At 51.2% G+C, this 27,646-nt stretch overlaps 1 protein-coding gene across 2 annotated transcripts in view; it reads left to right on the top strand.

The window, feature by feature from the left end:
* ANKRD33B (ankyrin repeat domain 33B) overlaps positions 1 to 27,646 on the top strand; it is a 122,712-nt gene that overhangs the window by 30,844 nt on the left and 64,222 nt on the right. Inside the window, exon 2 of one of the 2 annotated variants that reach the window (XR_007246128.1) lies at positions 18,728 to 18,868. Coding sequence is in view for 1 of the 2 variants with exons in the window: in XM_048515617.1 (XP_048371574.1) it covers positions 18,728 to 18,757 (30 nt within the window). In the remaining variant the exon portion in view is untranslated. Of the gene's footprint in view, positions 1 to 18,727; positions 19,176 to 27,646 lie in introns of those variants that run through there. The other variant, XM_048515617.1, reaches the window with a different exon arrangement.

The raw sequence follows: 27,646 nt of genomic DNA, 5'->3' as shown, positions 1-27,646 counted from the left end.
CCCCCCCCCACCCCCCCCCCCCCCCACCCCCCCCCCCCCCCACCCCCCCCCCCCCCCACCCCCCCCCCCCCCCACCCCCCCCCCCCCCCACCCCCCCCCCCCCCCACCCCCCCCCCCCCCCACCCCCCCCCCCCCCCACCCCCCCCCCCCCCCACCCCCCCCCCCCCCCACCCCCCCCCCCCCCCACCCCCCCCCCCCCCCACCCCCCCCCCCCCCCACCCCCCCCCCCCCCCACCCCCCCCCCCCCCCACCCCCCCCCCCCCCCACCCCCCCCCCCCCCCACCCCCCCCCCCCCCCACCCCCCCCCCCCCCCACCCCCCCCCCCCCCCACCCCCCCCCCCCCCCACCCCCCCCCCCCCCCACCCCCCCCCCCCCCCACCCCCCCCCCCCCCCACCCCCCCCCCCCCCCACCCCCCCCCCCCCCCACCCCCCCCCCCCCCCACCCCCCCCCCCCCCCACCCCCCCCCCCCCCCACCCCCCCCCCCCCCCACCCCCCCCCCCCCCCACCCCCCCCCCCCCCCACCCCCCCCCCCCCCCACCCCCCCCCCCCCCCACCCCCCCCCCCCCCCACCCCCCCCCCCCCCCACCCCCCCCCCCCCCCACCCCCCCCCCCCCCCACCCCCCCCCCCCCCCACCCCCCCCCCCCCCCACCCCCCCCCCCCCCCACCCCCCCCCCCCCCCACCCCCCCCCCCCCCCACCCCCCCCCCCCCCCACCCCCCCCCCCCCCCACCCCCCCCCCCCCCCACCCCCCCCCCCCCCCACCCCCCCCCCCCCCCACCCCCCCCCCCCCCCACCCCCCCCCCCCCCCACCCCCCCCCCCCCCCACCCCCCCCCCCCCCCACCCCCCCCCCCCCCCACCCCCCCCCCCCCCCACCCCCCCCCCCCCCCACCCCCCCCCCCCCCCACCCCCCCCCCCCCCCACCCCCCCCCCCCCCCACCCCCCCCCCCCCCCACCCCCCCCCCCCCCCACCCCCCCCCCCCCCCACCCCCCCCCCCCCCCACCCCCCCCCCCCCCCACCCCCCCCCCCCCCCACCCCCCCCCCCCCCCACCCCCCCCCCCCCCCACCCCCCCCCCCCCCCACCCCCCCCCCCCCCCACCCCCCCCCCCCCCCACCCCCCCCCCCCCCCACCCCCCCCCCCCCCCACCCCCCCCCCCCCCCACCCCCCCCCCCCCCCACCCCCCCCCCCCCCCACCCCCCCCCCCCCCCACCCCCCCCCCCCCCCACCCCCCCCCCCCCCCACCCCCCCCCCCCCCCACCCCCCCCCCCCCCCACCCCCCCCCCCCCCCACCCCCCCCCCCCCCCACCCCCCCCCCCCCCCACCCCCCCCCCCCCCCACCCCCCCCCCCCCCCACCCCCCCCCCCCCCCACCCCCCCCCCCCCCCACCCCCCCCCCCCCCCACCCCCCCCCCCCCCCACCCCCCCCCCCCCCCACCCCCCCCCCCCCCCACCCCCCCCCCCCCCCACCCCCCCCCCCCCCCACCCCCCCCCCCCCCCACCCCCCCCCCCCCCCACCCCCCCCCCCCCCCACCCCCCCCCCCCCCCACCCCCCCCCCCCCCCACCCCCCCCCCCCCCCACCCCCCCCCCCCCCCACCCCCCCCCCCCCCCACCCCCCCCCCCCCCCACCCCCCCCCCCCCCCACCCCCCCCCCCCCCCACCCCCCCCCCCCCCCACCCCCCCCCCCCCCCACCCCCCCCCCCCCCCACCCCCCCCCCCCCCCACCCCCCCCCCCCCCCACCCCCCCCCCCCCCCACCCCCCCCCCCCCCCACCCCCCCCCCCCCCCACCCCCCCCCCCCCCCACCCCCCCCCCCCCCCACCCCCCCCCCCCCCCACCCCCCCCCCCCCCCACCCCCCCCCCCCCCCACCCCCCCCCCCCCCCACCCCCCCCCCCCCCCACCCCCCCCCCCCCCCACCCCCCCCCCCCCCCACCCCCCCCCCCCCCCACCCCCCCCCCCCCCCACCCCCCCCCCCCCCCACCCCCCCCCCCCCCCACCCCCCCCCCCCCCCACCCCCCCCCCCCCCCACCCCCCCCCCCCCCCACCCCCCCCCCCCCCCACCCCCCCCCCCCCCCACCCCCCCCCCCCCCCACCCCCCCCCCCCCCCACCCCCCCCCCCCCCCACCCCCCCCCCCCCCCACCCCCCCCCCCCCCCACCCCCCCCCCCCCCCACCCCCCCCCCCCCCCACCCCCCCCCCCCCCCACCCCCCCCCCCCCCCACCCCCCCCCCCCCCCACCCCCCCCCCCCCCCACCCCCCCCCCCCCCCACCCCCCCCCCCCCCCACCCCCCCCCCCCCCCACCCCCCCCCCCCCCCACCCCCCCCCCCCCCCACCCCCCCCCCCCCCCACCCCCCCCCCCCCCCACCCCCCCCCCCCCCCACCCCCCCCCCCCCCCACCCCCCCCCCCCCCCACCCCCCCCCCCCCCCACCCCCCCCCCCCCCCACCCCCCCCCCCCCCCACCCCCCCCCCCCCCCACCCCCCCCCCCCCCCACCCCCCCCCCCCCCCACCCCCCCCCCCCCCCACCCCCCCCCCCCCCCACCCCCCCCCCCCCCCACCCCCCCCCCCCCCCACCCCCCCCCCCCCCCACCCCCCCCCCCCCCCACCCCCCCCCCCCCCCACCCCCCCCCCCCCCCACCCCCCCCCCCCCCCACCCCCCCCCCCCCCCACCCCCCCCCCCCCCCACCCCCCCCCCCCCCCACCCCCCCCCCCCCCCACCCCCCCCCCCCCCCACCCCCCCCCCCCCCCACCCCCCCCCCCCCCCACCCCCCCCCCCCCCCACCCCCCCCCCCCCCCACCCCCCCCCCCCCCCACCCCCCCCCCCCCCCACCCCCCCCCCCCCCCACCCCCCCCCCCCCCCACCCCCCCCCCCCCCCACCCCCCCCCCCCCCCACCCCCCCCCCCCCCCACCCCCCCCCCCCCCCACCCCCCCCCCCCCCCACCCCCCCCCCCCCCCACCCCCCCCCCCCCCCACCCCCCCCCCCCCCCACCCCCCCCCCCCCCCACCCCCCCCCCCCCCCACCCCCCCCCCCCCCCACCCCCCCCCCCCCCCACCCCCCCCCCCCCCCACCCCCCCCCCCCCCCACCCCCCCCCCCCCCCACCCCCCCCCCCCCCCACCCCCCCCCCCCCCCACCCCCCCCCCCCCCCACCCCCCCCCCCCCCCACCCCCCCCCCCCCCCACCCCCCCCCCCCCCCACCCCCCCCCCCCCCCACCCCCCCCCCCCCCCACCCCCCCCCCCCCCCACCCCCCCCCCCCCCCACCCCCCCCCCCCCCCACCCCCCCCCCCCCCCACCCCCCCCCCCCCCCACCCCCCCCCCCCCCCACCCCCCCCCCCCCCCACCCCCCCCCCCCCCCACCCCCCCCCCCCCCCACCCCCCCCCCCCCCCACCCCCCCCCCCCCCCACCCCCCCCCCCCCCCACCCCCCCCCCCCCCCACCCCCCCCCCCCCCCACCCCCCCCCCCCCCCACCCCCCCCCCCCCCCACCCCCCCCCCCCCCCACCCCCCCCCCCCCCCACCCCCCCCCCCCCCCACCCCCCCCCCCCCCCACCCCCCCCCCCCCCCACCCCCCCCCCCCCCCACCCCCCCCCCCCCCCACCCCCCCCCCCCCCCACCCCCCCCCCCCCCCACCCCCCCCCCCCCCCACCCCCCCCCCCCCCCACCCCCCCCCCCCCCCACCCCCCCCCCCCCCCACCCCCCCCCCCCCCCACCCCCCCCCCCCCCCACCCCCCCCCCCCCCCACCCCCCCCCCCCCCCACCCCCCCCCCCCCCCACCCCCCCCCCCCCCCACCCCCCCCCCCCCCCACCCCCCCCCCCCCCCACCCCCCCCCCCCCCCACCCCCCCCCCCCCCCACCCCCCCCCCCCCCCACCCCCCCCCCCCCCCACCCCCCCCCCCCCCCACCCCCCCCCCCCCCCACCCCCCCCCCCCCCCACCCCCCCCCCCCCCCACCCCCCCCCCCCCCCACCCCCCCCCCCCCCCACCCCCCCCCCCCCCCACCCCCCCCCCCCCCCACCCCCCCCCCCCCCCACCCCCCCCCCCCCCCACCCCCCCCCCCCCCCACCCCCCCCCCCCCCCACCCCCCCCCCCCCCCACCCCCCCCCCCCCCCACCCCCCCCCCCCCCCACCCCCCCCCCCCCCCACCCCCCCCCCCCCCCACCCCCCCCCCCCCCCACCCCCCCCCCCCCCCACCCCCCCCCCCCCCCACCCCCCCCCCCCCCCACCCCCCCCCCCCCCCACCCCCCCCCCCCCCCACCCCCCCCCCCCCCCACCCCCCCCCCCCCCCACCCCCCCCCCCCCCCACCCCCCCCCCCCCCCACCCCCCCCCCCCCCCACCCCCCCCCCCCCCCACCCCCCCCCCCCCCCACCCCCCCCCCCCCCCACCCCCCCCCCCCCCCACCCCCCCCCCCCCCCACCCCCCCCCCCCCCCACCCCCCCCCCCCCCCACCCCCCCCCCCCCCCACCCCCCCCCCCCCCCACCCCCCCCCCCCCCCACCCCCCCCCCCCCCCACCCCCCCCCCCCCCCACCCCCCCCCCCCCCCACCCCCCCCCCCCCCCACCCCCCCCCCCCCCCACCCCCCCCCCCCCCCACCCCCCCCCCCCCCCACCCCCCCCCCCCCCCACCCCCCCCCCCCCCCACCCCCCCCCCCCCCCACCCCCCCCCCCCCCCACCCCCCCCCCCCCCCACCCCCCCCCCCCCCCACCCCCCCCCCCCCCCACCCCCCCCCCCCCCCACCCCCCCCCCCCCCCACCCCCCCCCCCCCCCACCCCCCCCCCCCCCCACCCCCCCCCCCCCCCACCCCCCCCCCCCCCCACCCCCCCCCCCCCCCACCCCCCCCCCCCCCCACCCCCCCCCCCCCCCACCCCCCCCCCCCCCCACCCCCCCCCCCCCCCACCCCCCCCCCCCCCCACCCCCCCCCCCCCCCACCCCCCCCCCCCCCCACCCCCCCCCCCCCCCACCCCCCCCCCCCCCCACCCCCCCCCCCCCCCACCCCCCCCCCCCCCCACCCCCCCCCCCCCCCACCCCCCCCCCCCCCCACCCCCCCCCCCCCCCACCCCCCCCCCCCCCCACCCCCCCCCCCCCCCACCCCCCCCCCCCCCCACCCCCCCCCCCCCCCACCCCCCCCCCCCCCCACCCCCCCCCCCCCCCACCCCCCCCCCCCCCCACCCCCCCCCCCCCCCACCCCCCCCCCCCCCCACCCCCCCCCCCCCCCACCCCCCCCCCCCCCCACCCCCCCCCCCCCCCACCCCCCCCCCCCCCCACCCCCCCCCCCCCCCACCCCCCCCCCCCCCCACCCCCCCCCCCCCCCACCCCCCCCCCCCCCCACCCCCCCCCCCCCCCACCCCCCCCCCCCCCCACCCCCCCCCCCCCCCACCCCCCCCCCCCCCCACCCCCCCCCCCCCCCACCCCCCCCCCCCCCCACCCCCCCCCCCCCCCACCCCCCCCCCCCCCCACCCCCCCCCCCCCCCACCCCCCCCCCCCCCCACCCCCCCCCCCCCCCACCCCCCCCCCCCCCCACCCCCCCCCCCCCCCACCCCCCCCCCCCCCCACCCCCCCCCCCCCCCACCCCCCCCCCCCCCCACCCCCCCCCCCCCCCACCCCCCCCCCCCCCCACCCCCCCCCCCCCCCACCCCCCCCCCCCCCCACCCCCCCCCCCCCCCAATCCTGAACATCTGGAGAGCCGCAGGTTCCCTACCCCTGCCCTATGTGCATGATGGCCAAAAGGGCGCAAGGGAAGGTGTCCGGTCTCCTCCAGCCCCTGCCCCCTGCGCCCCCTGGAAGCCCCCTGCGCCCTGGAAGGTGATTTCCATGGATTTCATTACCGATCTCCCGTCCAGCAGAGGGAAGCCGGTGATCTGGATGGTTGTGGACTTGTTTTCAAAGCAGGTGCATTTTGTACCTTGCACCTCGCTGCCAACGGTGAGCAAGTTGGCCTGCTTGTTTGTAACTCGCATCTACCGGCTCCACACTGCTCCTGATAAGATAGTATCAGACCGCGGCGGGCAGTTCATTTCGCAGTTCTGGCGGCACTTTCTGAAGCTTCTGGGCACGGAACTAGCTCTTTCCTTGGCGTTTCACGTGGCTATAGACAGTCAGAGCGAACACACAATGCGACTCTTGAGCAGTACCTGCAGTGTTACATTAATTTCCAGCAAGACAATTGGGTTGACTTCCTGCCTTTTGCAGAATTCGCCTATAGCAACGCGGTGCATAGCAGCATGGAGAAAATCCCCTTTGAGGTAGTCTCGGGTCAATCGGCAAAGCCGTTTCCATTCCTGGGGGAGGTTCAGCAGGGGCCCATAGTGCTTCAGGAATGGGTACAGTCCATCCAGCAAGCGTGGGCGCCGATGCAGCACGCCCTGGAGAAGGCGAAGCAGGGGTATAAGCGGCAGGCGGACAAGAAGCGGCAGCCGGTGACTCTTACGATGGGGGATTGGATGTACTTGTCCACCAAGAACTTGCGGGGGTTGCAAGGGTGTAGGAAACTGGGGGGAAAGTACCTAGGCCCCTTTCAGGTACTCAGAGTGATAAATGATGTGACAGCCAAATTACGGTTGCCAGAAAACTTGAAGTCTGTGCATCCTGTTTTTCATTGCAGCCTCCTAAAGAAGGCATCCCCTCCGGATGACTGGCACCCTTGGCCGGCTGCATCGGCCCCGATAACAGTGCAGGGGGAGCTGCACCACGAGGTGGAGGAAGTTTTGGACTCTTGGGTGCACCGTGGGCGGCTACAGTATTTGATTGCATGGACTCATTTCCTGGTTGGGGACAACGAGTGGGTTGATTCCAAACATGTTCAGGCCCCTCGCTTGGTGAAGGCATTTCACCGGGCCTACCCCGATCGCCCAGGGGGGGAGGTCTTAAGGGAGGCAGAATGTCAGGACCAAGCCTGTCAGTGCCCAGATGTCTTGCTGTGTAAGAATTGCAAATGTTTTCCTGTAACTGCTTTTCTGTTTCCCTCTTCCCTTCCTGGCAACTCCCTGGCGCAGCTCTCCTGCAAGAAGGTGTGAACGGTTCCCAGGTTCTTTGAAGCTCTGTAGAGCAAATGTGGTAGAAATTGTAAGGCACATTTGATGTGGGACAAATGGGGTGTGTGTGTGAAGGATATAATCTCTGGATCTAAGCTAGAGAGCTTAGATTCAGCTTTCTATTGTACTCTACGCGCTGTTAGAAATAAACTGCTTTAGGGATTTCCTACGGTCTCTGTTATTTCCACGTTCGAGAGCCTGACACGAATGTCCTGGGAATGAGAAATACTTTTTGTTAAAGGAGATGAGCTGCATATACTTCATAAACTTTTAATTCTTTTATTATTTATTTTTTATTTCATTGGACTTTATAGACCGCCTCATCCCCGGAGGGCTCTAGGCGGTTCACAACATAGACAATATGACAACAAATAAAATCCTAAAAACCTTAAGATCAATATGCAGCATAACAACCCATCTTAGCGGCACCCAGTCTTAAGGCTGGGAGGGACTGGCAGCGCCCCAGATGGAACTAATATGGGGCACTGCCAGAGATGACAATGTGGAGGGCCTCACAAGGGGGCAGCTTTTTAGAGTTTTTAATATGAGTTTTACATTCTTGAGCAATAACATAATAAAAGCAGCTTGAAACGTGCCAAGTGAGCTCCCAGTTTAAAGAAAAAATAGTCAAAATTATGCTGTTTGTACGAACCCAGAGAGCCTCTCCTGGCCACAGTGTTTCAGTGGTTTGGCTCTCAAACAACAAGGGCATTTGGACAGCTTCTTTGGGACAGCCAGGGCCAGATTGTGCTGAAGAGATACCCTAGGCAATTCCACTTGTGCGGTCCCCTCCCAATCCCCCACCCCCATGACTGGAGGAAGATGGAAGAGTATAGTAAAGCTGAGGATGATGACAGGTGTTTAAAATTAAAATAACATAAGATTGTTAAATACTGTGGTGATTGGAAAAAATGCATACATTAAAATGTTAAAATTAAAATAAAATTAACATTTTGCCATAACTGAACTTTATAAGCATTTGTGAAATAAGCAAGACTTTTTAGGAAAATGAAAACGAAATTGTAAGTTTACTGTTATATCCTTTAAAAAGTCCCTTGATCTTACAAATTTTATTGCCTGGGGAGTAAGATGACTACATCACCATCATCAACAAAACCTTTATTGGCATAGCAAAATAGATTATTATAAAAAAGAGTAAAATTAAGTGGTGGTTGAAATAATAATGTGTTAATAATTTTAAAAGAGTGAGTCAGGCGCTCACCTCTCGTGACAAAATTACATGTGCCACGGCTGCCCGCTGCCAAGTCCTGCCTTCCCCCACCTCCCTCCAGGCTGTCTCCTGCCATCCCCAGGGCCTGGGAACAGCAGGAGCTGGCCTGCAGGGAGGCGGGGGCAGGATTCGGGGCGGGCAGCCGCAGCGCCCGCCTGGGCAACCCACTACTGCTGAGCCCTGCACCCCCAGCCTATGTGCAGGCTGACTTTTGCCCTTGGAAACAGAAATGATGCGAGTGCAACGTCACAATCAGGGAAAAGAAAACAGAACGCATTGCATTCTGCCGCTCAACTATTTACTAAGTGTATGTGTGCAAAAATTATGCATGGATCAAGACATACAAAAGTGAATACAGTGCTACGGTACCACATAACAACATTATAACATGGTATACATGTATACACATCTATACAATACAATATTTCCATTTGTATGCATGATTCCTTGACAGATTCAGTGTTTTGCATTGAGTCTCTATATCCACTTCAGATTCCCAAATGATCTTCATTAAAACGGAACATGCATTTAGTTGCCATTTTCGAACTCGCAAGTCTTCATCAGTGTAATGATCCTTTTACATCCAAACATTTACTTAGCTATACAAGGGTTGTAGTTCCCACAATGGTGCATTTGGGAATCATACATGTGATCCAAGTACCTTTGGGAGTCACACATGAAGGCTCACACAGGTGTGGCTAATCAATGATTAATCAGTGAAAATCAAGAGGGTCAAAACTGTCCAAGATGCTTGGAGGTTATTTAAAAACACAGTAATAAAAGCTCAGTTGGAATGTGTCCTGCAGGTTAGGAAAGGCAGCACCCAGTCCAAAAGAAAGTCACCATGGGAAAGAAAACCTCCACCAAGAAAAGAAAATCTCCACCAAGGGAGGTTGAGGAAATTATCAGAAAAAATATGTCCTTTAGAAAATGGAAGTTCAGCTCAACTGATGAAGAATACAAAAAGGAACACCTGAACCAAGCTTCTTAGTAGGCGAATCCGAGGAACTAATGAAGATACGCTCCGTTCGTAGTAGGGAATTTTTGTGAGAGCTGACCATTGTTCGTATACTTCACCTGGCTGTAATTACATGTGTACATTTTCTTTATTAAAATAACAATGTAGGGTCCATTTTAAGCAATTCTAGTTTTTTCCATAAGATTTCCCTATTGATAGTATCGAATGCACTTTTAAGATCAATTAACGCCACATATAGTTTTTTATTGCCACTATATATATATTTGTTACTGGTAGCTAAAAAAAGACAGTGTGAAGCAATGATCAGTTGTTGATTTACCTTCAGAAAAGCCAGGTTTTTTTTGGCCTACGATTTGGATTTTAGCCATTGCTCTAAGTGTTTTGTATATAATTTGCCAATTATAGATAGTAAACTTATTATCCTGTAATTTGCTGAGAGAGAAATTGGAATATAAATTGTAAATTGGAACTATTATTGAATTTAGCCAGGATTCAGAGATAATTCCATAAAAATCTATCAAATAAATTTACAAGGGGCATTGACTGCCACTGCGGTTGCTTTTTTAACAACTTTGCCGGAATTCCATCTGGGCCAGGAGATTTACCAATTTTTAAATCAGTTATTAATTCAGTTATTTCATTGGGTTACACTGAGGGCCATTTAGGGAGTTCATATGTTACAATAAGATCAGCAGAGGATGATGGTTTACTTGTTACTTTGTATATGACACAAAAGTGACTTTCCCATATCTGGGGGGAATTTTAATGGAGTCTTAAGATTCTTTTGTATTCAAATGGGAGCTAATTGCCTTCCAGAAAGTTTTTTCCTCTTTAAATTTGACAGACATCAATAATTGTTCCCATTTTTGGGGGGAAATTTTTTTTCCTGTTGAAGCATAAGTTGGTATTGCGTTTTTTGCATTGTATAATTTTTAAGTGCATCTGTCCCTGCTAATTCCTCAACCCAAAATGGAACAGACCCCTCTAATTCAGATAACAGGCTGAATGGAATGGACAATAAAAGCAGGCTAAAATAACAATTCTTGGGCATGTCTTTGGCCAGGCTAGAAATGCTTAAACTCCATTGTGTTGCAAATCAGTATTCTGGTTTATTTTTACTTGGGAGGCTGGCTGAAAATCTTTATTAATTCCATCTGAATTAACCTTGATCTGTAATATCTTCTTCAGCAAACTCATCTGAATTACATAGGGCAATACAATCTATATAGCGATGACTCCCTTTTTGCTTATTTATTTATTTATTTATTTATTATTTTATTTATTGATTGGGTTTATAGACCGCCCTCCCCCGGAGGGCTCAGGGCGGTGAACAATATAAAGAGCACAATCAGTTAAAATACAATATAAATATAAAATAGGATGGCTCTAATAAAAATAAACCTTACTCTATTAAAATGCAGCATTAATTAATTTAATTCAAGATGGTGCCTACTATCATTCCTACAGAAGCCCCAGAGAGGGGGTTTATAGGGTCTTCATGATGTCAGAGAAGAACAAAAAGGGAGGGAGGGAGGAATTATACATGATAATTATACATTATTAGTGTACAGAAGGTGCAGTTTTCATTTTTTTGCATTGTATAATTTTTGAATTGAATCTATTGACTGTTGTATGAGTATTATTTCCTTCTCTTGTTTTTAACAAGATCTTGAAGGCCACATGAAATGGTGGTTGTGCACAGGTACTTAGGGTACTAAGGGCACTAAGTAGGTAGTCTCCACTTTAATTTGGAGAATTAGCTGCAGACAAAGAGCAAGAGGGGATATCTGGGATTCATAGCCTATGCATACCAGAATAGTCCTGGGTGAAAATTCTCAAATGAGCAGGCAGTGGCATAATTTAAAAAAGTTTTTTTGAAGAATAAAAATAGTGAAACAAATTCATTTTAAACAACATACATACATATACAAAGTGAACAAAAGCTGACTCAGAGAAAAGAAAGGAAGCTGGAGAAGTTTCAGGACCCCATGACAGTTACCAGTCTTGGACATCCTGAGATAGCAGTACTGGGAGGAAAATGACCAGCATTTCTAAGGGCAAAAAGAAGTGCCCACATACAAGTTGGGTGCATGCACACATGGATCCAGAGCACACATGCACTGTGAATGGCCAAAGGACCAATATTTATACCTGGGTCCCAAAGCAGTATGAGGTAATCTGGAAGGAAAGCCGGAGACAAAGACTTGATTGCTTTACCAGAATACCAACAAAAGGGTAGGAGAGGCTTGATGAGTCATCAGGACCCAAGAAAATGGCTATTCCCTTGAGTGATTGATTGGTGGGATGGTTGCAGGTAGGGTAAGTAATTATGGTATTACCGCTGTTATGAATATGTGGATATTATGGAAAGTAATTATGGTATTACCGCTGTTTTTAATGAAATTTAGTATATTTAACAATGCAGTTTCTTTGGGTTGCTGTTGTTTTAATTGTATAGGCCGTTTCCACACGGGCAATTAATGGCGGCCTGGAGACGGCAAAAACGCCGTCTCCAGGCTGCCATTCGCACAGGGGGTGCAGCTGCATCGCAGCTGCGCCGCCCTCACGCTGTCCTCGCGCCGCGAAGCCGGTGTTTCCCCAGGGCGCTTGGAAGCGCTCTTGTTGGGGAAGCTTGTAGCGTGAAGCCAGCTGCTGAAGTAGTGCTTGGCCCAGCTTCATGTGCCACCTCCCCCACCCGGCACTTACCTTGTCCCCGGGCCTCTGGCATGTCGCCGAGGCCTGGGGACACCCCCTCTTCCCTGTGCTGCTGGAGCAGGCGCGCAGGGCCAGGGGGCGTGTCCCCAGGCCTCGGCGATGCGCCAGAGGCCCGGGGACATGCTCTGTAGCAGTGCCCGGCGCTCCGGTGGCGCCCGGCTGCCCGGCTGTTTCCAGAACCGTCCATGCCCGAGACGGTCCCAAGCGTCGTCAGATGTGCGCGCAATCACGCCGACCTAGCTATTTCCGCCTCCCGTGCGGAAGCAGCCATAATTTACTGAGACTTCCGGTTGCATTAGGCAGGTGGAGACCGAGAGCCTTCGGGTGCCATCATATATACTCTAAAAATGAAGCGTAAAAAATATAGATTTCCCGGCTTCGATGTCAATGTACAGCGGCGCTTGAGTGGAGAGAGCACCAGCTTCCTAGAATAGGGAGAGCAAAGGAAAGGGGATTCCTTTCTGCAACCCGTCCAGTGAGAGGAGAAAGACGCCGCAAAAACCCACGACACAGACCTCCGGACTCCTCACAGTAAGCTGACGGACAATCTGCAAAACGGCGAGCAAAGCAGCCTGCAAACCAGCAACACCTTAAAGCAACAAAGGAGCTTGGATAATATAAAACTTACAATGCGGAGTGGGTAAGGACTGTATGGGAAAAACTAAAAATATTGCGGGAAATATAGAAGGAATATAAAGGAAATAACAACCACGAAAAAGTGCGAGATTTCGGAAACGGGATTTGGCGAGCAGGAAGGGCTTGAATGCTTTCTTGATGGTTTGGTAAGAGACAGCGGCTCTATCCTGCGCAGCATAAAACTAAACGCCAACCTGAGGCATACGAACTATTCCAACTATCTATACGGGGAGATACGGTTTGGAGGCTACAATATTAAATGAATTTTTTGAATGAATTTATATGAACTTATATGAACTTATATGAATGAATTTATACGGGAAAATATAGATGTTGTAGTCTTGCAAACTAAAGCTGTTTAGACTGAACGGTAGATACGGAGATAAAGTGGCTTGTTGGTATAATATCTGGAACAAATAATAAAGGGAAAAAAGAACGAAATAGAATCTCCATATAAACGAAATAAGGAATGCATAAAACCAGGAAAAACAGCATCCCAGACAAAATAGAAAAATCAGAAGGTGAACTCAGAATGGAGGCTAGAATGGAACAACTGCTAGAAGCAATGACAGAAATGAAGAAAGATACCTTGGCCAAACTTAATGGATTGGATAATAAATTAACAGCATTTGAAAATAATTTTCATAAAATTGATGAAGATTTAAAAATGATGAAAAAAGATCTGAACCAACTGAAAGACTTGGAGGGTAAAATAGACAACTTAGAAAAAAGACTTGATACTCAAGACTCTATTATTAATAAATTGGATGGAAAGGTGAATAGTTTGGAAGATGACAGTGAAAGACTGGTGAAAATGGAAGCACTGATGGAATTAAGACAAAAAGAAAATATGCTTAGATTTAAAGGTGTCCCAGAAGAGAAAGGAGAAAAAGCAGAAAGTTTAATGATTAAAAGCATTGCAAAGTTTTTGGACTAAGAAGAGGACATGATAGAAAAAGATATAGCCAGAGTGATCAGAATTAAGAAAAAGATGGACACTCTTAGAAAAGAAGGAGATATTTTGGTGATCTTTTCAAGGAAGCAAACAAGGGATGAAATTTTAAGGAAAAATTCAAAGGCAAAAATGCAAATAGATGCAAAAGAAGTAATAATTCTGAAAGAAATCCCCTTTTGGATCCTTAACAGACGGAAAAGCTATACTTTTCTGACTGATGCACTCAAAGCTAAAGGAATAGTTTTCAGATGGGAAGAGGTTGAAGGTCTTTGCTTCAGATTTAAGGACAAAATACACAAACTGACATCAGTCAATCAAGCGCAGGATTTCTTTGATAAATTTAAGGAGGAATTTGCATAAAATAGGAATAAGTAAGTTATTGAGAAGATATATATTTTCATTTTATACCTCTTGTTGACTAAAAGAGGGAAGACGATTTGTTAAAAAACAGTGGTAAGATCTAAGAAATTATTACATAAATAATTCATAATGACTACTAAGCTTATTTCCTGGAATGTGAATGGTATGAATTCACTAGAAAAAAGGAGGAAAATTTATTATTATTTAAAGAGTAATCTATTTGATATTATTTGTTTGCAGGAAACGCATGTTAGAGATAAGGATCTGGACTTATTGCAAAATGAAAAACTAGGAAAATGTTTCACCTCAGCAATGTGTAAAAAGAAACGGGGAGTGGTGTTCTATATTAAGGACTATCTGAACCCAAAGTTACGATTTAGTGATAAGGAGGGGAGATTCTTGGGGGTCAAAATAATGTGGGAAACACAAAAAATTCTACTTATTGGAATTTACAGTCCCAATGAAGAGAAAGCTACCTTTTATAAAGATCTCTCTGAAAAATTAAAAGATATTTCAGACATCTCTATCTGTCTGATGGGGGATATGAACAGTATAGTGTCGACAATCTGGGACAAAAGTACAAGTATGTCCAATAAGAATTTGGGAGGTAAGCTACCTAAATCCTTTTTTCAGTTAACAGAGTATTTTGGGCTAAGAGATGTATGGAGACTATTTAATGGTAACAGTAAAGACTATACACATCACTCTAAACAATATGGAATGTTTACCAGGATAGATATGATCTGGGCCACAAAGGATCTATGTACACAAACGGAAAATGCAACTATTGAATCGGGTATACTTTCGGACCACAAACCAGTGGTATGGTTTTCGAGGAAATTAAAAAAAAACTTATAGAGACTAAACACCTATTTATTAAAGAAAGTAAAAATAACTGAAAAAATCAAAAAAGATATTATAGAATTCTTTGAATTTAACAAAACACAGGGGATGAATATATATACGGGTTGGGAAGCATTCAAAGCTTACCTTAGAGGCTTATTTATTAAAGAAAATGCAAATTGGAAGAAAGAAAGGGCGAAAATTGAAAAAGAAATTAGAGAAAAAATCGTAAAGATAGAAAATAAACTCATGCTCAATACGGGAGATGTAGAATTACTGAAAGAACTAAATAATGTCCAAAATCAATTAACTTCGTTATATACATCAGAGATGGAAAGGAAACTAAAATTTGTTACATTAAAAAATTTTGAACAAGCAAATAAAGCGGGAAGGTGGATGTCCTGGAAAATCAGACAGCAAATTGAGAATAGGAAAATTGAGAAAATAATTAGAGAAGGGACAAATTGTACTAAACAGGAAGACATAATAGCTCAATTTACAGATTTCTATAAAAAATTATATAGACAAGAAGGAAGTAAGGACTCTCCATCTCCAGAAAATGGATTTGGAATTTCAAAAATAGACAAAGAAACACAAGAATATCTGAACCAAGAAATATTGTTGGTAGAATTTGAAAATGCAATTGGAAAGTCTAAATTAAGTAAATCCCCTGGAACAGATGGGATTCCAAATGAATTCTATAAAACCTTTCTGAAAGAAATCTCAACAACCCTAATACCAGTGATGAATAAAATTAAAGAAGAAGGTAAAATACCAGAATCTTGGAAAGAAACAATAATTACAGTAATTCCAAAACAAGATTCCGATTTAACAAATGTAAAAAATTATCGGCCAATATCGCTTCTTAATTGCGATTACAAACTGTTTGCTGCGATTATATCGAACAGGTTAAAAATTGTATTGAACAAACTGATCGGTGGAGACCAAAATGGTTTTCTACCTAACAGATACATAAGAACAAATATTAGAACAATTATTAATGTTATAGAACTATTATACAAAAAATTAGACCAACAGGCAGCAATTGTACATGTCGACTTGGAAAAGGCATTTGATAGCCTAAATTGGCAATATATGCTATCGGTTCTAAAATCAATTGAAATAGGTGACAAATTTCAGAAATGGATAAAAGCGATATACCAAGAACAAACAGCAAGACTTAGAATTAATGGCCAACTATCAGATACATTTGAAATAACCAGAGGTTCAAGGCAGGGTTGTCCCCTGTCTCCTCTCCTTTTTATTTTGGCATTGGAGCCATTCATATTAAAGATTAATAACAATAAAGAAATTTGAGGTATTAAAATTAAGAAATGGCAATATAAGATCAAAGCATATGCTGACGATCTGGTTATTTTTTTAGAACCCTCTAATAAAGCGATAGATGCCTTTAAAAAAGAAATAAGTGAATTTAGTGAAATATCTGGTTTAAAGGTGAACAAAAACAAAACAAAATTAATGATATTTAATACAAACATAGAGAAATAGAAATTTCTCAAAGATTACAATTTGAACTGGTGAAAAAAACCAAATATTTAGGGATAGTGCTGGCCAAAAGCAACATGTCTCTCTTCAATAACAATTACAAATTACAATGGAAACATATACAAGAAAAAATAAACATATGGAAAAGTCTAAAACTCTCTCTATTGGGAAAAATAGTGTTGATTAAAATGTATGTACTAGCAAAAATGAATTTCTTATTCCAAAACCTACAAATTCTGGTACCAAAGAAATTTTTTGAAAAATGTAGAAAAGATTTGCTAACTTTCATATGGGGGAAAAACAGACATAAAATTAGTTATAAAGTAATGTGCGACCATGTTAGTAGAGGAGGACTGGGCTTCCCATATATGGAGTTGTACTATAAAGCAGCGGGACTGACTTGGTTTCGTGAATGGATGGTACTAGAAAACAAAGAACTATTGAACCTAGAAGGGTTTGACTTAACATTCGGATGGCACTTCTATATATGGTCATCCCAAGGAAAAGAATTTAAACTATTTACAAACCATGTAATAAGGAAGGCAATCTTTAAAACCTGGGAAGACTATAAAAAGAAAAATATAAGGGAAACACCAATATGGATATCTCCATACGAAGCTTCCTTGATAAATGCTACATATGAAGGTGATATGGACATGCTGAGATATAAAAATTTACTGGTTAAATTTAAAGGTGAGATGATCCTAAAAGAAAGAGATGAGCTAAAAATTAACCAACAAGTTTGTCCATGGTACACTTACGTTCAGATTAAATCAAAATACAATGCAGATAAGAAAATAGGATTTGAGAGGGAAGATTCAAAAATATGGAAATATTTAAAAGTACAGAAGGCTGGGACCATTGGTAAATTATATCAAGATATTTTACAAATGGATCTATTCGATGAACAAGTGAAAACTGTAATGGTAAAATGGGCACAAGATTTACATCGAGAAATACCGCTGGAAATTTGGGGAAATGTTTGGGTTAAGAAACAAAAATTTACTAAAGCAATAAGATTAAAAGAAAACTACCTTAAGATTTTTCACCGGTGGTATCTGTATCCAAGTAAAATAGCAAAAATGTATAGTACATGCTCTGATAAATGTTGGAAATGTGGCAATCAAAAAGGCACCTTTATGCACTTATGGTGGAATTGTGAGAAAGCCCAGAAATATTGGTATAGGATTTATTGCTTAATTATTAAGATATTATGTATAGAAATACCTTTCAAGCCAGAACTGTTTCTTTTAAACATTATAGAAAAAAAATGGGGAAAAAAGCTGAAATATTATTTTTGTATATGTCAGTTGCTGGGAGAATCCAATACGCAAAGAAATGGAAGAGTTCTGCAGTACCAACAACAGAAGAGTGGATGAACCAACTCTTGGAATTTGCTTCTTATGACAAATTATCCAATGTGTTAAGTACAAGTACAATTGACGAATTTATATCAACCTGGGAACCATTGATTAATTTCTTAGGGAAAAATGAAGAGTATAAATTATTTTTGTTATGCCTGCAATGTTGATGAAAATACTGGACTGATGTAGAATTATATAACAGATGAAGGATATTAGAAGATGGACTGATTCCAAGTGGAAGTCAAAAGCACTGAGGGTGGGGTGATGGTTTTAGGTAATGTAAATGTTGTAATGTATGGGAATGAGGGAAGGGGTATTTGTATGTCTGTATGAATTTATTATAATAAAAAATAATTTAAAAAATTGTATAGTTTTGCTTCCGAACTTGTTTGTATTAGTTTTGTTGTACACCGCCCAGAGCCCCTCGGGGATAGGGCGGTATAAAAATCTAAATAAATAAATAGATAGATAGATAGATAGATAGATAGATAGATAGATAGATAGATAGATAGATAGATAGATAGATAGATAGATAGATAGATAGATAGATAGATAGATAGATAGATAGATAGATAGATAGATAGATAGAGGTCCGTTCAGAGCACTGATTAAATCAGACCCAATAAAGCCCATTGCCCAGTCGAGCACACTTTCAGGCCAGACAAAAAGTTCAGCTGCAAACCTCCTTCCTGCCCAAGCTTGACACATAAGATGGATCCCAAGACTTTCTGAGGGGCATCCATTTTGTGGGGAGCAGTGCTTGCTTTTATGCTAGTTTTTGGTCCGTTAGTGGGAGAAGAGATCCAACTGCTTACGATCACAAGGCTAAGATGTGGAATGTTCATGAACTGTGGGCTTGTGAGGAAACGCTTCATAATGAATTGTGAGTGTTTAGCTCAGTCAAAAGTGGGACTTAATCCATATTGGGCATTTGTTAGTTTAGTTTATTTACAATGACTGACCAGCAGTATACAAAGAAATAAAACCAACAAGGAAGCAAATAATACAGAGTTTTTGTATATCACCTATCTCTAAAGCTCTTCAAATGATGACCATGTATTAATTTGAAGGTACTATTTTTCAGGACTGATCATTTCTCTTTCTTTTTTGTAGGACATATTACTATTACACATTATTTACTGAATTATTATCCTGGTCTTGATATTGAGAAAAGAAATGTCTTTGGATTTACTGCTCTCATGAAATCTGCAATGCAAGGCCAAATAGACTGTATCAGAGCCTTAATGTTGGCAGGTATGAAGAATTCCTCTGCTTTGTTATCCCCTCCCCACAAACCACTGTAAAAATTCATCCCCCCCTCCCCTACTGCAGATGCAGTTCCTGAGCGGTGTTCCAAAGGAGACAGCATAACTGTGCTGAGGAGGCAAATGGTGCTACTATGTGAGAGGAAAATCACATCCCCCAAGTTTGGTCAGTACGCCCTGCAGTAGAAACTTGGTGTTGCCAACAAAACTGCATCAAGTCCATTGTCTTGGGCTTTTAAAGTGCAAAGCTTCCAAGAACATGGAGTAAGGCCTTTAATGAGTTTGTTCTTTTAAAAAATGACGTGAGGGTGAAAGGAGCGTACTGATTTGGAGTCAGCATTTTCAGTAAATTTCAGATCCTACTTGCCAGGTGAGAAGCCACTTATTGGGTCCATTCACTTCTAAAATCCCAGTAGCATGTGGTGTCAAGCAGGGTTGTGTACTAGCATCTGTGCTATTCAATCTATTTTTGTCTGATTTTGCTTCCATTTTGAACAATATTAGTTCTCACTGCCCTCATTTGAATGGTGTTCCTGCTCCAACTCTCCTCTATGCTGATGACACAGTTTTTCTGTCTCGTTCAAGGACTGGTCTTAAAAAATTATTACTTAAATGTAATGAATATTGTATGGTCAATAGACTGTCCATTAACCCCATTGAGATGGTCCATTCAAGGAACGGATATAGAATAAGTTAAACTCTTTAAATACCTTGGGGTAGTTTTTCATCACAAGTCAAATTGGTCCGGCCACAGAGATATTGTTTTGAAGGGCTGCAAAAACTTGTTTTCCGCCATTCTGAAGTTTTTAAATTTTAATAGTGGCAAGTTTATTCTGGCAGCTCTAAAAGTATTTAATGCAAAGTTCCCATTTGGAAAGCACCTGGAGGCCAATCATTGAATGGATTCAATCCAACTTTCTGTATAAGATCTTTGGTGTTCCCTGTTGTGTCCCTTATGCTATCCTATGTTTGGAGTCCAGGCAACATCTTTTGGAATCTAGGACATAACTTTTAAATTCTGGGTGCGCTTTGTTTCCACACAGAACCTTGCAGTTTGACTTTGCTAGCGATGTGTGAACTTCAACTCTCTGATTGGTGGCTTATTATTGAAGCTAAGGGAATCTCTTTGGGTTTCACTTAGGAGTCACTACTTATGCTTACTGCCCGAGATATATATCACCAATGAAAAAATAGATTGTTTGAACAGGAATATCAATTTCTCTTGAGTAAAGCCGAGAGTTCCTGCTCTCCTTTGTTCTGTGGAATTACTCCCCAGAAATTTTGCCCTCTAACTATTTGGCCCTATTGGTAAATCACAAATTTACGTGGGTCATGACCAGAGCAAGATGTAACTCCTTTCCTTCAGCTTCACTTCAAGGCCGCTTGGCTAATATTTCTCATTCTGAGTGTCGATTACTCCCTTGTTCATATTTTGCTTCACAATAGTCTCAGATCTGATTTGATTGCATTATTCCCTACAGAATTTGTGTTTCTTCCAGAAAAAATAAAAATGATTAAGCTGCTGAATAATTCGGAGATAGAAATATCGGAAGCTGTAGCCACGTTCTTTTCCGTGTTTTTAATGTTTTGAAATAATGTTTCTCTTCTAATTGTAATATTTCTCAGTTTCAGTTCTTTTTGAATTTTAATTCCTATAAAGGTTTCTTCATGCAGTGAATTTCAGGTCACCAGGAAACTCTGAGATTAATGGCACAGTGATACAGAGATTGGTAATTGCCACTGGTCTGATAATATGTTTAGTAATGACACGGATTAAGGGATGCTTAGCAATAACTTGAAATAATGAAATTTTCAGTGTATTAAACAGAATGACAAAGGGATTTATTGCAGAAAGATACAGAAGAAACAGAACTAAACTCCAGTGGGATGTGAGAGGATCCCTAACCCACTGAAACCTAACCTTAGTGTTGCTCTAGCAGATGTTAGACAGGATATTAATTTTGACAAGGGATTACATTTATATTTGTGCTTTTGGCCCATCTGATATTGTAATACTATTCTCACTGGTGAAACATGGTTAAAATAATCACATCTATAATTCCAAGTTCATAAAAACAATGGCATAAATATTCCAAAACTTCTATTAACTGATACAAGTTTATCAGCCTATATCCATAATGCATATAATTCATGGAAGAAAAATATTTTAAACCATAATTACATTCAAAATTATATATTTTAGTATTGATTTCAGATTTGAACACAGGCTCCAATGTAGCACTTGCGAACAGAAGCGCCAGCACATGTAATTGGTTAGAGCTTCTGACTTGGACTGTGGAGATCTCCGTTTGGATCCCCAGTCAGCCATGAAGATGTGTGCAGCCTTGATCCTGTATCTCTGTCAGCCTCCAAGGCTGTTGTGAAGATAAATGGAAGAACCTGAACTTTTTGGAAGGCAAGGGTAAAAATATCAAACCTTGAAAGAATCTTTTTTTCCTGCATGGTGCAGAATCTCTTTTTTCATCCTAGCGGTCTGTCTGTACATTCCCACACTGGGACTCTGCTTGGAGTGGACTATTATGCTTGTTATTGAGCTCAGGCAGACTAGAGCGCCCTTTCCCCTCTTCCTCAGACTTGAAGGCAGGAGTCTTCTTGTCTTTTGGTCATGTGAGAGGAGGGGGAAGCACTCATCCCTCCGTTCTTCTTTTGCCACCATGATCAAAGGATGTGCTATACGAGCTGTGTACTTTTTCTGTGGAAAAATCTATTCTTAAGTAATAAATTCTTCCAAAGGACTAGCTTTATTTTAAAAAATGTTCCATTTGTGGGACAAAGATGGCAAAATCCGATGGCCATAAAGATTGCCTTCTCTGTTTCAGGAAAGCCCATGTCCCTGTAGGTTGTAAGCATTGTTCCCAGCTTACACCCAAAGAAAGCCGGGGCTCACAGCAGAAGTCTACATAGTACGAGCATTCTCTAACCCCACCGATGTAAGGGGAAGAAGGGACCAAGAGGGCCTGCTCTTTGCCAGCTGCCTCAGCTCCAGTGAACAAAAGGGGACATAGAGATGAGGGCTTCTTCTGAGCCACCATTTAAAAAATAAAAGGAGCAGTGCCTCTCTAAGCCCACTGAGAGGTCCCCTGAAGGGACACCCTTCTCAAAACAACCTCCACTCTCTGCCATTCCAGTTCTAAGTTCTTGATGGCTCTTTGCAAAAGAGCTCTAGAGGGCAAAGCCCAACCAAGAGGACTTTCAGGCTGGCCATTCCAACTCACCAAGATTGTGTGACTTGGAGCCATACATCTGCTGGCGAGACAGCCAAGTCCAAGTGTCATCATTTTGAAATCCAGGTGCAGTCACCAAGGCGCTCGTTGGACCCAGTGCCATGATCTTCATTGGAGTTGTGGTGCCGGCTGCCAACAACAAACCTGTCAGTGGGTGACGTGGAATCGAGATTGCCTCATGATGATGACATTGTGGAAATGCCCTATTGTCCCTTCTACTTGGGAGCACATGTAACCATTGATGTCGGGCTGGGGTTACTCAACCTCAGCATTCCCTGAAGTGATGGGAAGTCTCTCCCTTTTAGTTGGAGACTCTTGGCTTTGGGCAACACAAAATCTTGATTTCCTATGTATATGAGAGCTTTCCACAGAATAAATTAACAGAATAAAGTTAACAATTTTTATTAAGGGATAAAATGGGGGTACACAAGCACACAATAAAAACAGTAGAACACAGTAGAACACACACACTGTCCTAGGATATAAACAGTTGTGAGGGGATAGGTCTGGAATACATTTTGGGAGAGTGGGCTTCTTATAGGGAAAAACAGACCCTCAGGGTTATGCAGAGTGATCCTAAATCTCCCAAGACAAAGGGATTTCCTGCCCTTCTAGGAAAGGGAGACAGACATCAGCCTCAATGGTTGGCCATTGGTCAAATGGGTTGAGACATCATCCCGATGTGTCCTGGCTCAGGAGTGTCTCCAAAGGGGAAGTTAGCTGAAAAAGTTACAGCTGTGAAAAAATGACAATTCAAAGTAAGACTGGGCGGGCCAGTACATTAATACATTTATTGTTTTCACCAGGGTGTGTGGTCCAGGGCTGGAGATGGGATCTCTCTCCAGAACAAGGTATTTTATGTAGGTCAGGAAGGGTGTGAGAGTTGCTTTGGACAACTTCCAGACAAAGTTTTTTCTCCTGTAGGTACACTGAGCTCATGCCAAAAACAGGCTCCCAGATAGAGACATGGTGTCACATAGGGGGGCTGTCACACTGTGTCACATGCCTTTGGGTCACATGGGGGGGCGTCAGGTGGTTCCCCTTGCCTGAGCGCCCAACAGTGTGGCTGGGAGGGCTCTCCCCCACTGGTGGATCGCGCCAGCAACTGAGACTGGGCCAACTGCTGCCCTCCCCCACCTCTATCAGAGGCATGTGCCTGCTCACAGCCTCCGATGGAAGTGGGGGGGCTGGCCCACAGGATGGCAGCAGCCAGCACCAGGCCAGGAGCGCCTGACAGGCTGGTGGCCTGGCTGCTGCCACTTGAGCCTTGACCCCAGCCTATGTGAAGGCCTGCGTTTGCCCTCCCCAGATCCTGGGGACAGCAGGAGCCAGCCTGTAGGGAGACTGGGGGAGGGGGGTTGGTGCCCCTGGATCATGCCCCCGAGCACAGGGGCACCCAGAGAAGGTGTTGTCTCCAGGCTCCATTTTCTCCTGATGCACCTCTGCAGGCTCCCCTATTTTGGTACTGCTGCTGGGCACCTGAAAAGTTGGCTGAGGTGGCAGAGATGTCACTCTATTAAAACATGGTCCCTTGGTCCACCATAGGCCAGTCTGGCAACATAAGTGCCAATGAGTTTGGAGTTGAGGCACTCAATGCTGATGCTGCCTCCAGATTTGCATGAGGTCTCCAAGGGAATTTGGAGAGGAGTACCACTTTCACTCTGATCTGCGTCATTGCAGATCTGCTCCATATGCTGCTGTATACTTTTTGCTATCCACACTGGTCTTTATACTATACTCCTATTGATACAGCCCAAAATCGCATTGGCTTTCTTGGCCAATCACACTGCTGACACCACCATATCACACTGCTGACTCATGTTTAGTAGACCATAAGTCTACTAAGACTCCCAGATCCCTTTCACATTTAGTGTTGTCAAGCCAGGTGTCACCCATCCTACATCTGTGCATTCCATTTTTCCTACCTAAGTGTAGTATCTTACATTTATCTCTGTTGAAACTCATTTTGTTCATTTTGGCCCAGCTCTCTAATTGTCTAGGTCATTCTGAAATCTGACTCTGTGGTATTAGCTACCCCTCCTAATGTGGTGTCATCTTCAAATTTTATTAGCATTCTCTCTATTCCATTATCCAAGTCGTTGATAAAAATATTGAATAACATGGGCCTTGTGGCACCCCACTAGTCACTTCTTTCCAGGATGAAGAAGAGCCAGACTGAGTTTGATCAGTCAACCAATTACAAATCCATCTAATAGTAGCATTGTCTAGTCCACATTTCACTAGCTTACTTGCAAGAATATTATGGGGTACCTTGTCAAAAGCTTTACTAAAATCATGGTATGCTAAGTCCACAGCATTCCCTTCTACCAAGCTTGTCACTCTATAAAAAAAAAGAGATAAGACTGGTCTGGCATGACTTGTTTTTCAGAAACCCATGCTGACTTTTTGTGATCACAGTATTCCTAAGTGATGGCAGACCGTCTGTCTAATGATCTGCTCCAGAATCTTCCCTGGTATTGATATCAGGCTTACTGGACAGTAATTATTAGAGTCCCCCTTTCCCCCCTTTTTGAAGATGCATTAGCCCTCCTCCAGTCCACTGGGACTTCTCCTGTTCTCCAGGAGTTCTCAAAGATTATAGCAAGTGGTTCTGAGATTACTTCTGCCAGTTCTTTTAATACCCTGGGATGCAGTTCATCAGGCCCTGGAGATTTGAATTCGTGTAAGGTAGCCAGGTGTTCCTGCACTACCTCTTTATTTACTCTGTGCTGAATTTCTCCTACTGTATCTTCTGTTTCATTTTTTCCTAGATGAGCACCGTTTCCTTTTTGGGAAAAGACTGAGGCAAAGAAGATGTTGAGTATTTCTATCTTTTCTCCATCCTGTTAGTATTTTGCCATCTTCTCCATGCAGTGACTCTATCCTATTTTTTTTCCTTTTGCTATGAACATAACCAAAAAAGCCTTGTCGTTTTTAACCTCTCTGGCAATTTCACTGTGAGCTTTAGCTTTTCTGACTTTCTCCCTACACATCCTGCTTATTTGTTTGAATTCCTGTTTGGTGATTTCCCCCCTTTTCCATTTCTTGTACATGTCCTTTTAAAATCTTAGCTCAATTAAAAGTTCTTTAGACAGCCATCCTGGTTTCCTTAGGCACCTCCCTTTTTCCCCTCTTCATTGGAACGCATTTGAAATTGTGCCCTCAAGATCTCACTTTTAAGAAACTCCCAGCCTTCATTCGCGCCTTTCTCTTTTAGTGTTTTTGACCACAAGATCACACCCAGTGGGTTCCTAAGTTTACTGAAGTCTGCTTTCTTAAAGTCTAGAACAGTGGAGACGAACCTATGGCACACGCGCCAGAGCTGGCACTCAGAGCCCTCTCTGTGGGCACACAAGCACAGAGTTCACCATGTGGGGGAGCGGAAAATCGCCCCCCCCACACACATCTAGGCTGGCCTTGCTTCCGAGCAAACCCTCCTAGGGTTGTGATTCACCCATTCGAAGCGTTGCATGGTTGCTTCACCAAGCTTACTCCTGAGTAGAGCGCACCTCGGAGCCAACTGTTTTTTCTAAACTAAAACCTCAGTATTCAGATTAAATTGCCATGTTGGCACTTTGCGATAAATAAGTGGGTTTTGGTTTGCAGTTTGGGCACTCAGTCTCAAAAAGGTTCACCATAACTGGTCTAGAATGTGTGTATGACTATGCTTAGCATCCCCTTTCCACTGTATAACACACTCCAGGAGAGTATGATCACTCACACGTAAGGATCCTACCACTCCACTAATCAGGTCATCATTATTGGTTAGAAGCAGATCTAAAATAGCTTGTTGCTTCTTCCACCTTCTGGACCATGAAATTGTTTGCAAGGCAAGTGAGAAATTTGTTGGACCTCATTGCCATGGAAGAGTTTGACTCCCAGCACATATCTGGATACCGTATATTCTCGTGTATAAGTCGACCCGCATATAAGTCGAGGCACCTAATTTTACCACAAAAAAATGGGAAAACTTATCGACTTGCGTATAAGTTGAGGGTGGGAAATGCAGCAGCTACTGGTAAATTTCAAAAATAAAAATAGATACCAATAAAATTACATTAATTGAGGCATCAGTAGGTTTAATGCTTTTGAATATTTATTTCAAAGAAAAACAGTAAACTAGCTCTGTAAGTGGAAAAGGGAGTCAACAAAAAACAATATGGTCTCAACAATAACTTTTAGAAGTACAAAACCTTAGACAACCAGCAACTGTAAGCTAAAACACAAGGAGGTTAAAATCCTATCAAAACTGGCATTTTTTTGGTCCAGGAGCCAGGAATGTTTATCTTAGCAGTATCAACATTTCAGAGTATCTTTAGGAGACCCTCCTGATGATACCAGCCAGGTTTGGTGAAGTTTGGTTCAGGGGGTTATGGACCCTCAAAGTTATGGACCCTCAAAATGTAGCCCCATCTACTATTAGCTCCCATTGGAAACAATGGGGGATGGGGGCACCCTCTTTGGGGGTCCATAACTTTGGATCCCTTGAACCAAACTTTACCAAACTTGGATGGTATCATCAGGAGTGTCACCTGATGATATTTTGAAATTTTGGTACTGATAGCCTAAAAACTGTGCCCCCTGGCAGCCGACAAAGTAAAAACCCTAAAATGTTTTTTAAAATACAGATGACTTGTGTATAAGTTGAGGGGGGCTTTTTCAGCACAAAAAAATGTGCTGAAAAACTCGACTTATACACCAGTATATATGGTAATTGAAATTTCCCATTACTACTACTTCTCTTCTTTTTGCAAGTTTGGTCATCTGTTCCAAGAATACATCATCCATCTCTTCAGACTGGCATGGGGGTCTATAATAGACCCCTACAGTGAGATCTGCGTTGTTTCTTTCCCCCTTAATTTTTTACCCAGGTGCTCTCAACCTGGCTTGGAGGATTTAAGTTATGGACCTCCTCACAGCCATAATAATCTTTTACGTATAATGCTACTCCTCCTCCTTCCCTATTTGATCTGTTTCTCCGAAATAGGTTATATCCTTCAATTCATGTTCCAATCATGAGACTCATCCCACCAGGTTTTAGTGATGCCTATAATATCATATTTGTTTTGCTGTATTAAGAGTTCGAGTTCATCATGTTTATTTCCCATGCTATGTGCATTGGTGTAGAGATATCAAAGGGCAGGGTGCATTTCCTCTGGCTTCTTCTTTAAGGTTTTTCCCCTCTCACTGTTGCCTTCTTCAGTCAGCCAGTGCCTTTTTATTAGCATAAAACAACATAAAGCATAAAACAACATAAAGAATGAAACAACATAATGTAAAATAATTAAATATAAACCAACAGCAATAGTCAAGTAGAACAGTAACTATCGTTTTAAAATGATAGCCAAAAAAGAAGCAACTGTACAAGGTAACATCAAACGAATGATCCTGTAAATGAAAACGAACAGCATATAAAGAATTTTGTATTTTCTTTGACAGTAATAAAGGGTGCATTAAGCATGATCGTACATCAGCATTTAAACCACATTCAAGAAGAATATGGGACAGGGAATCAAGAGAGC

The sequence above is a fragment of the Sphaerodactylus townsendi genome, linkage group LG14, assembly GCF_021028975.2.
Source record: "Sphaerodactylus townsendi isolate TG3544 linkage group LG14, MPM_Stown_v2.3, whole genome shotgun sequence".
Classification (NCBI taxonomy): domain Eukaryota; kingdom Metazoa; phylum Chordata; class Lepidosauria; order Squamata; family Sphaerodactylidae; genus Sphaerodactylus; species Sphaerodactylus townsendi.
This window is presented reverse-complemented; position numbering and strand designations above follow the sequence as displayed.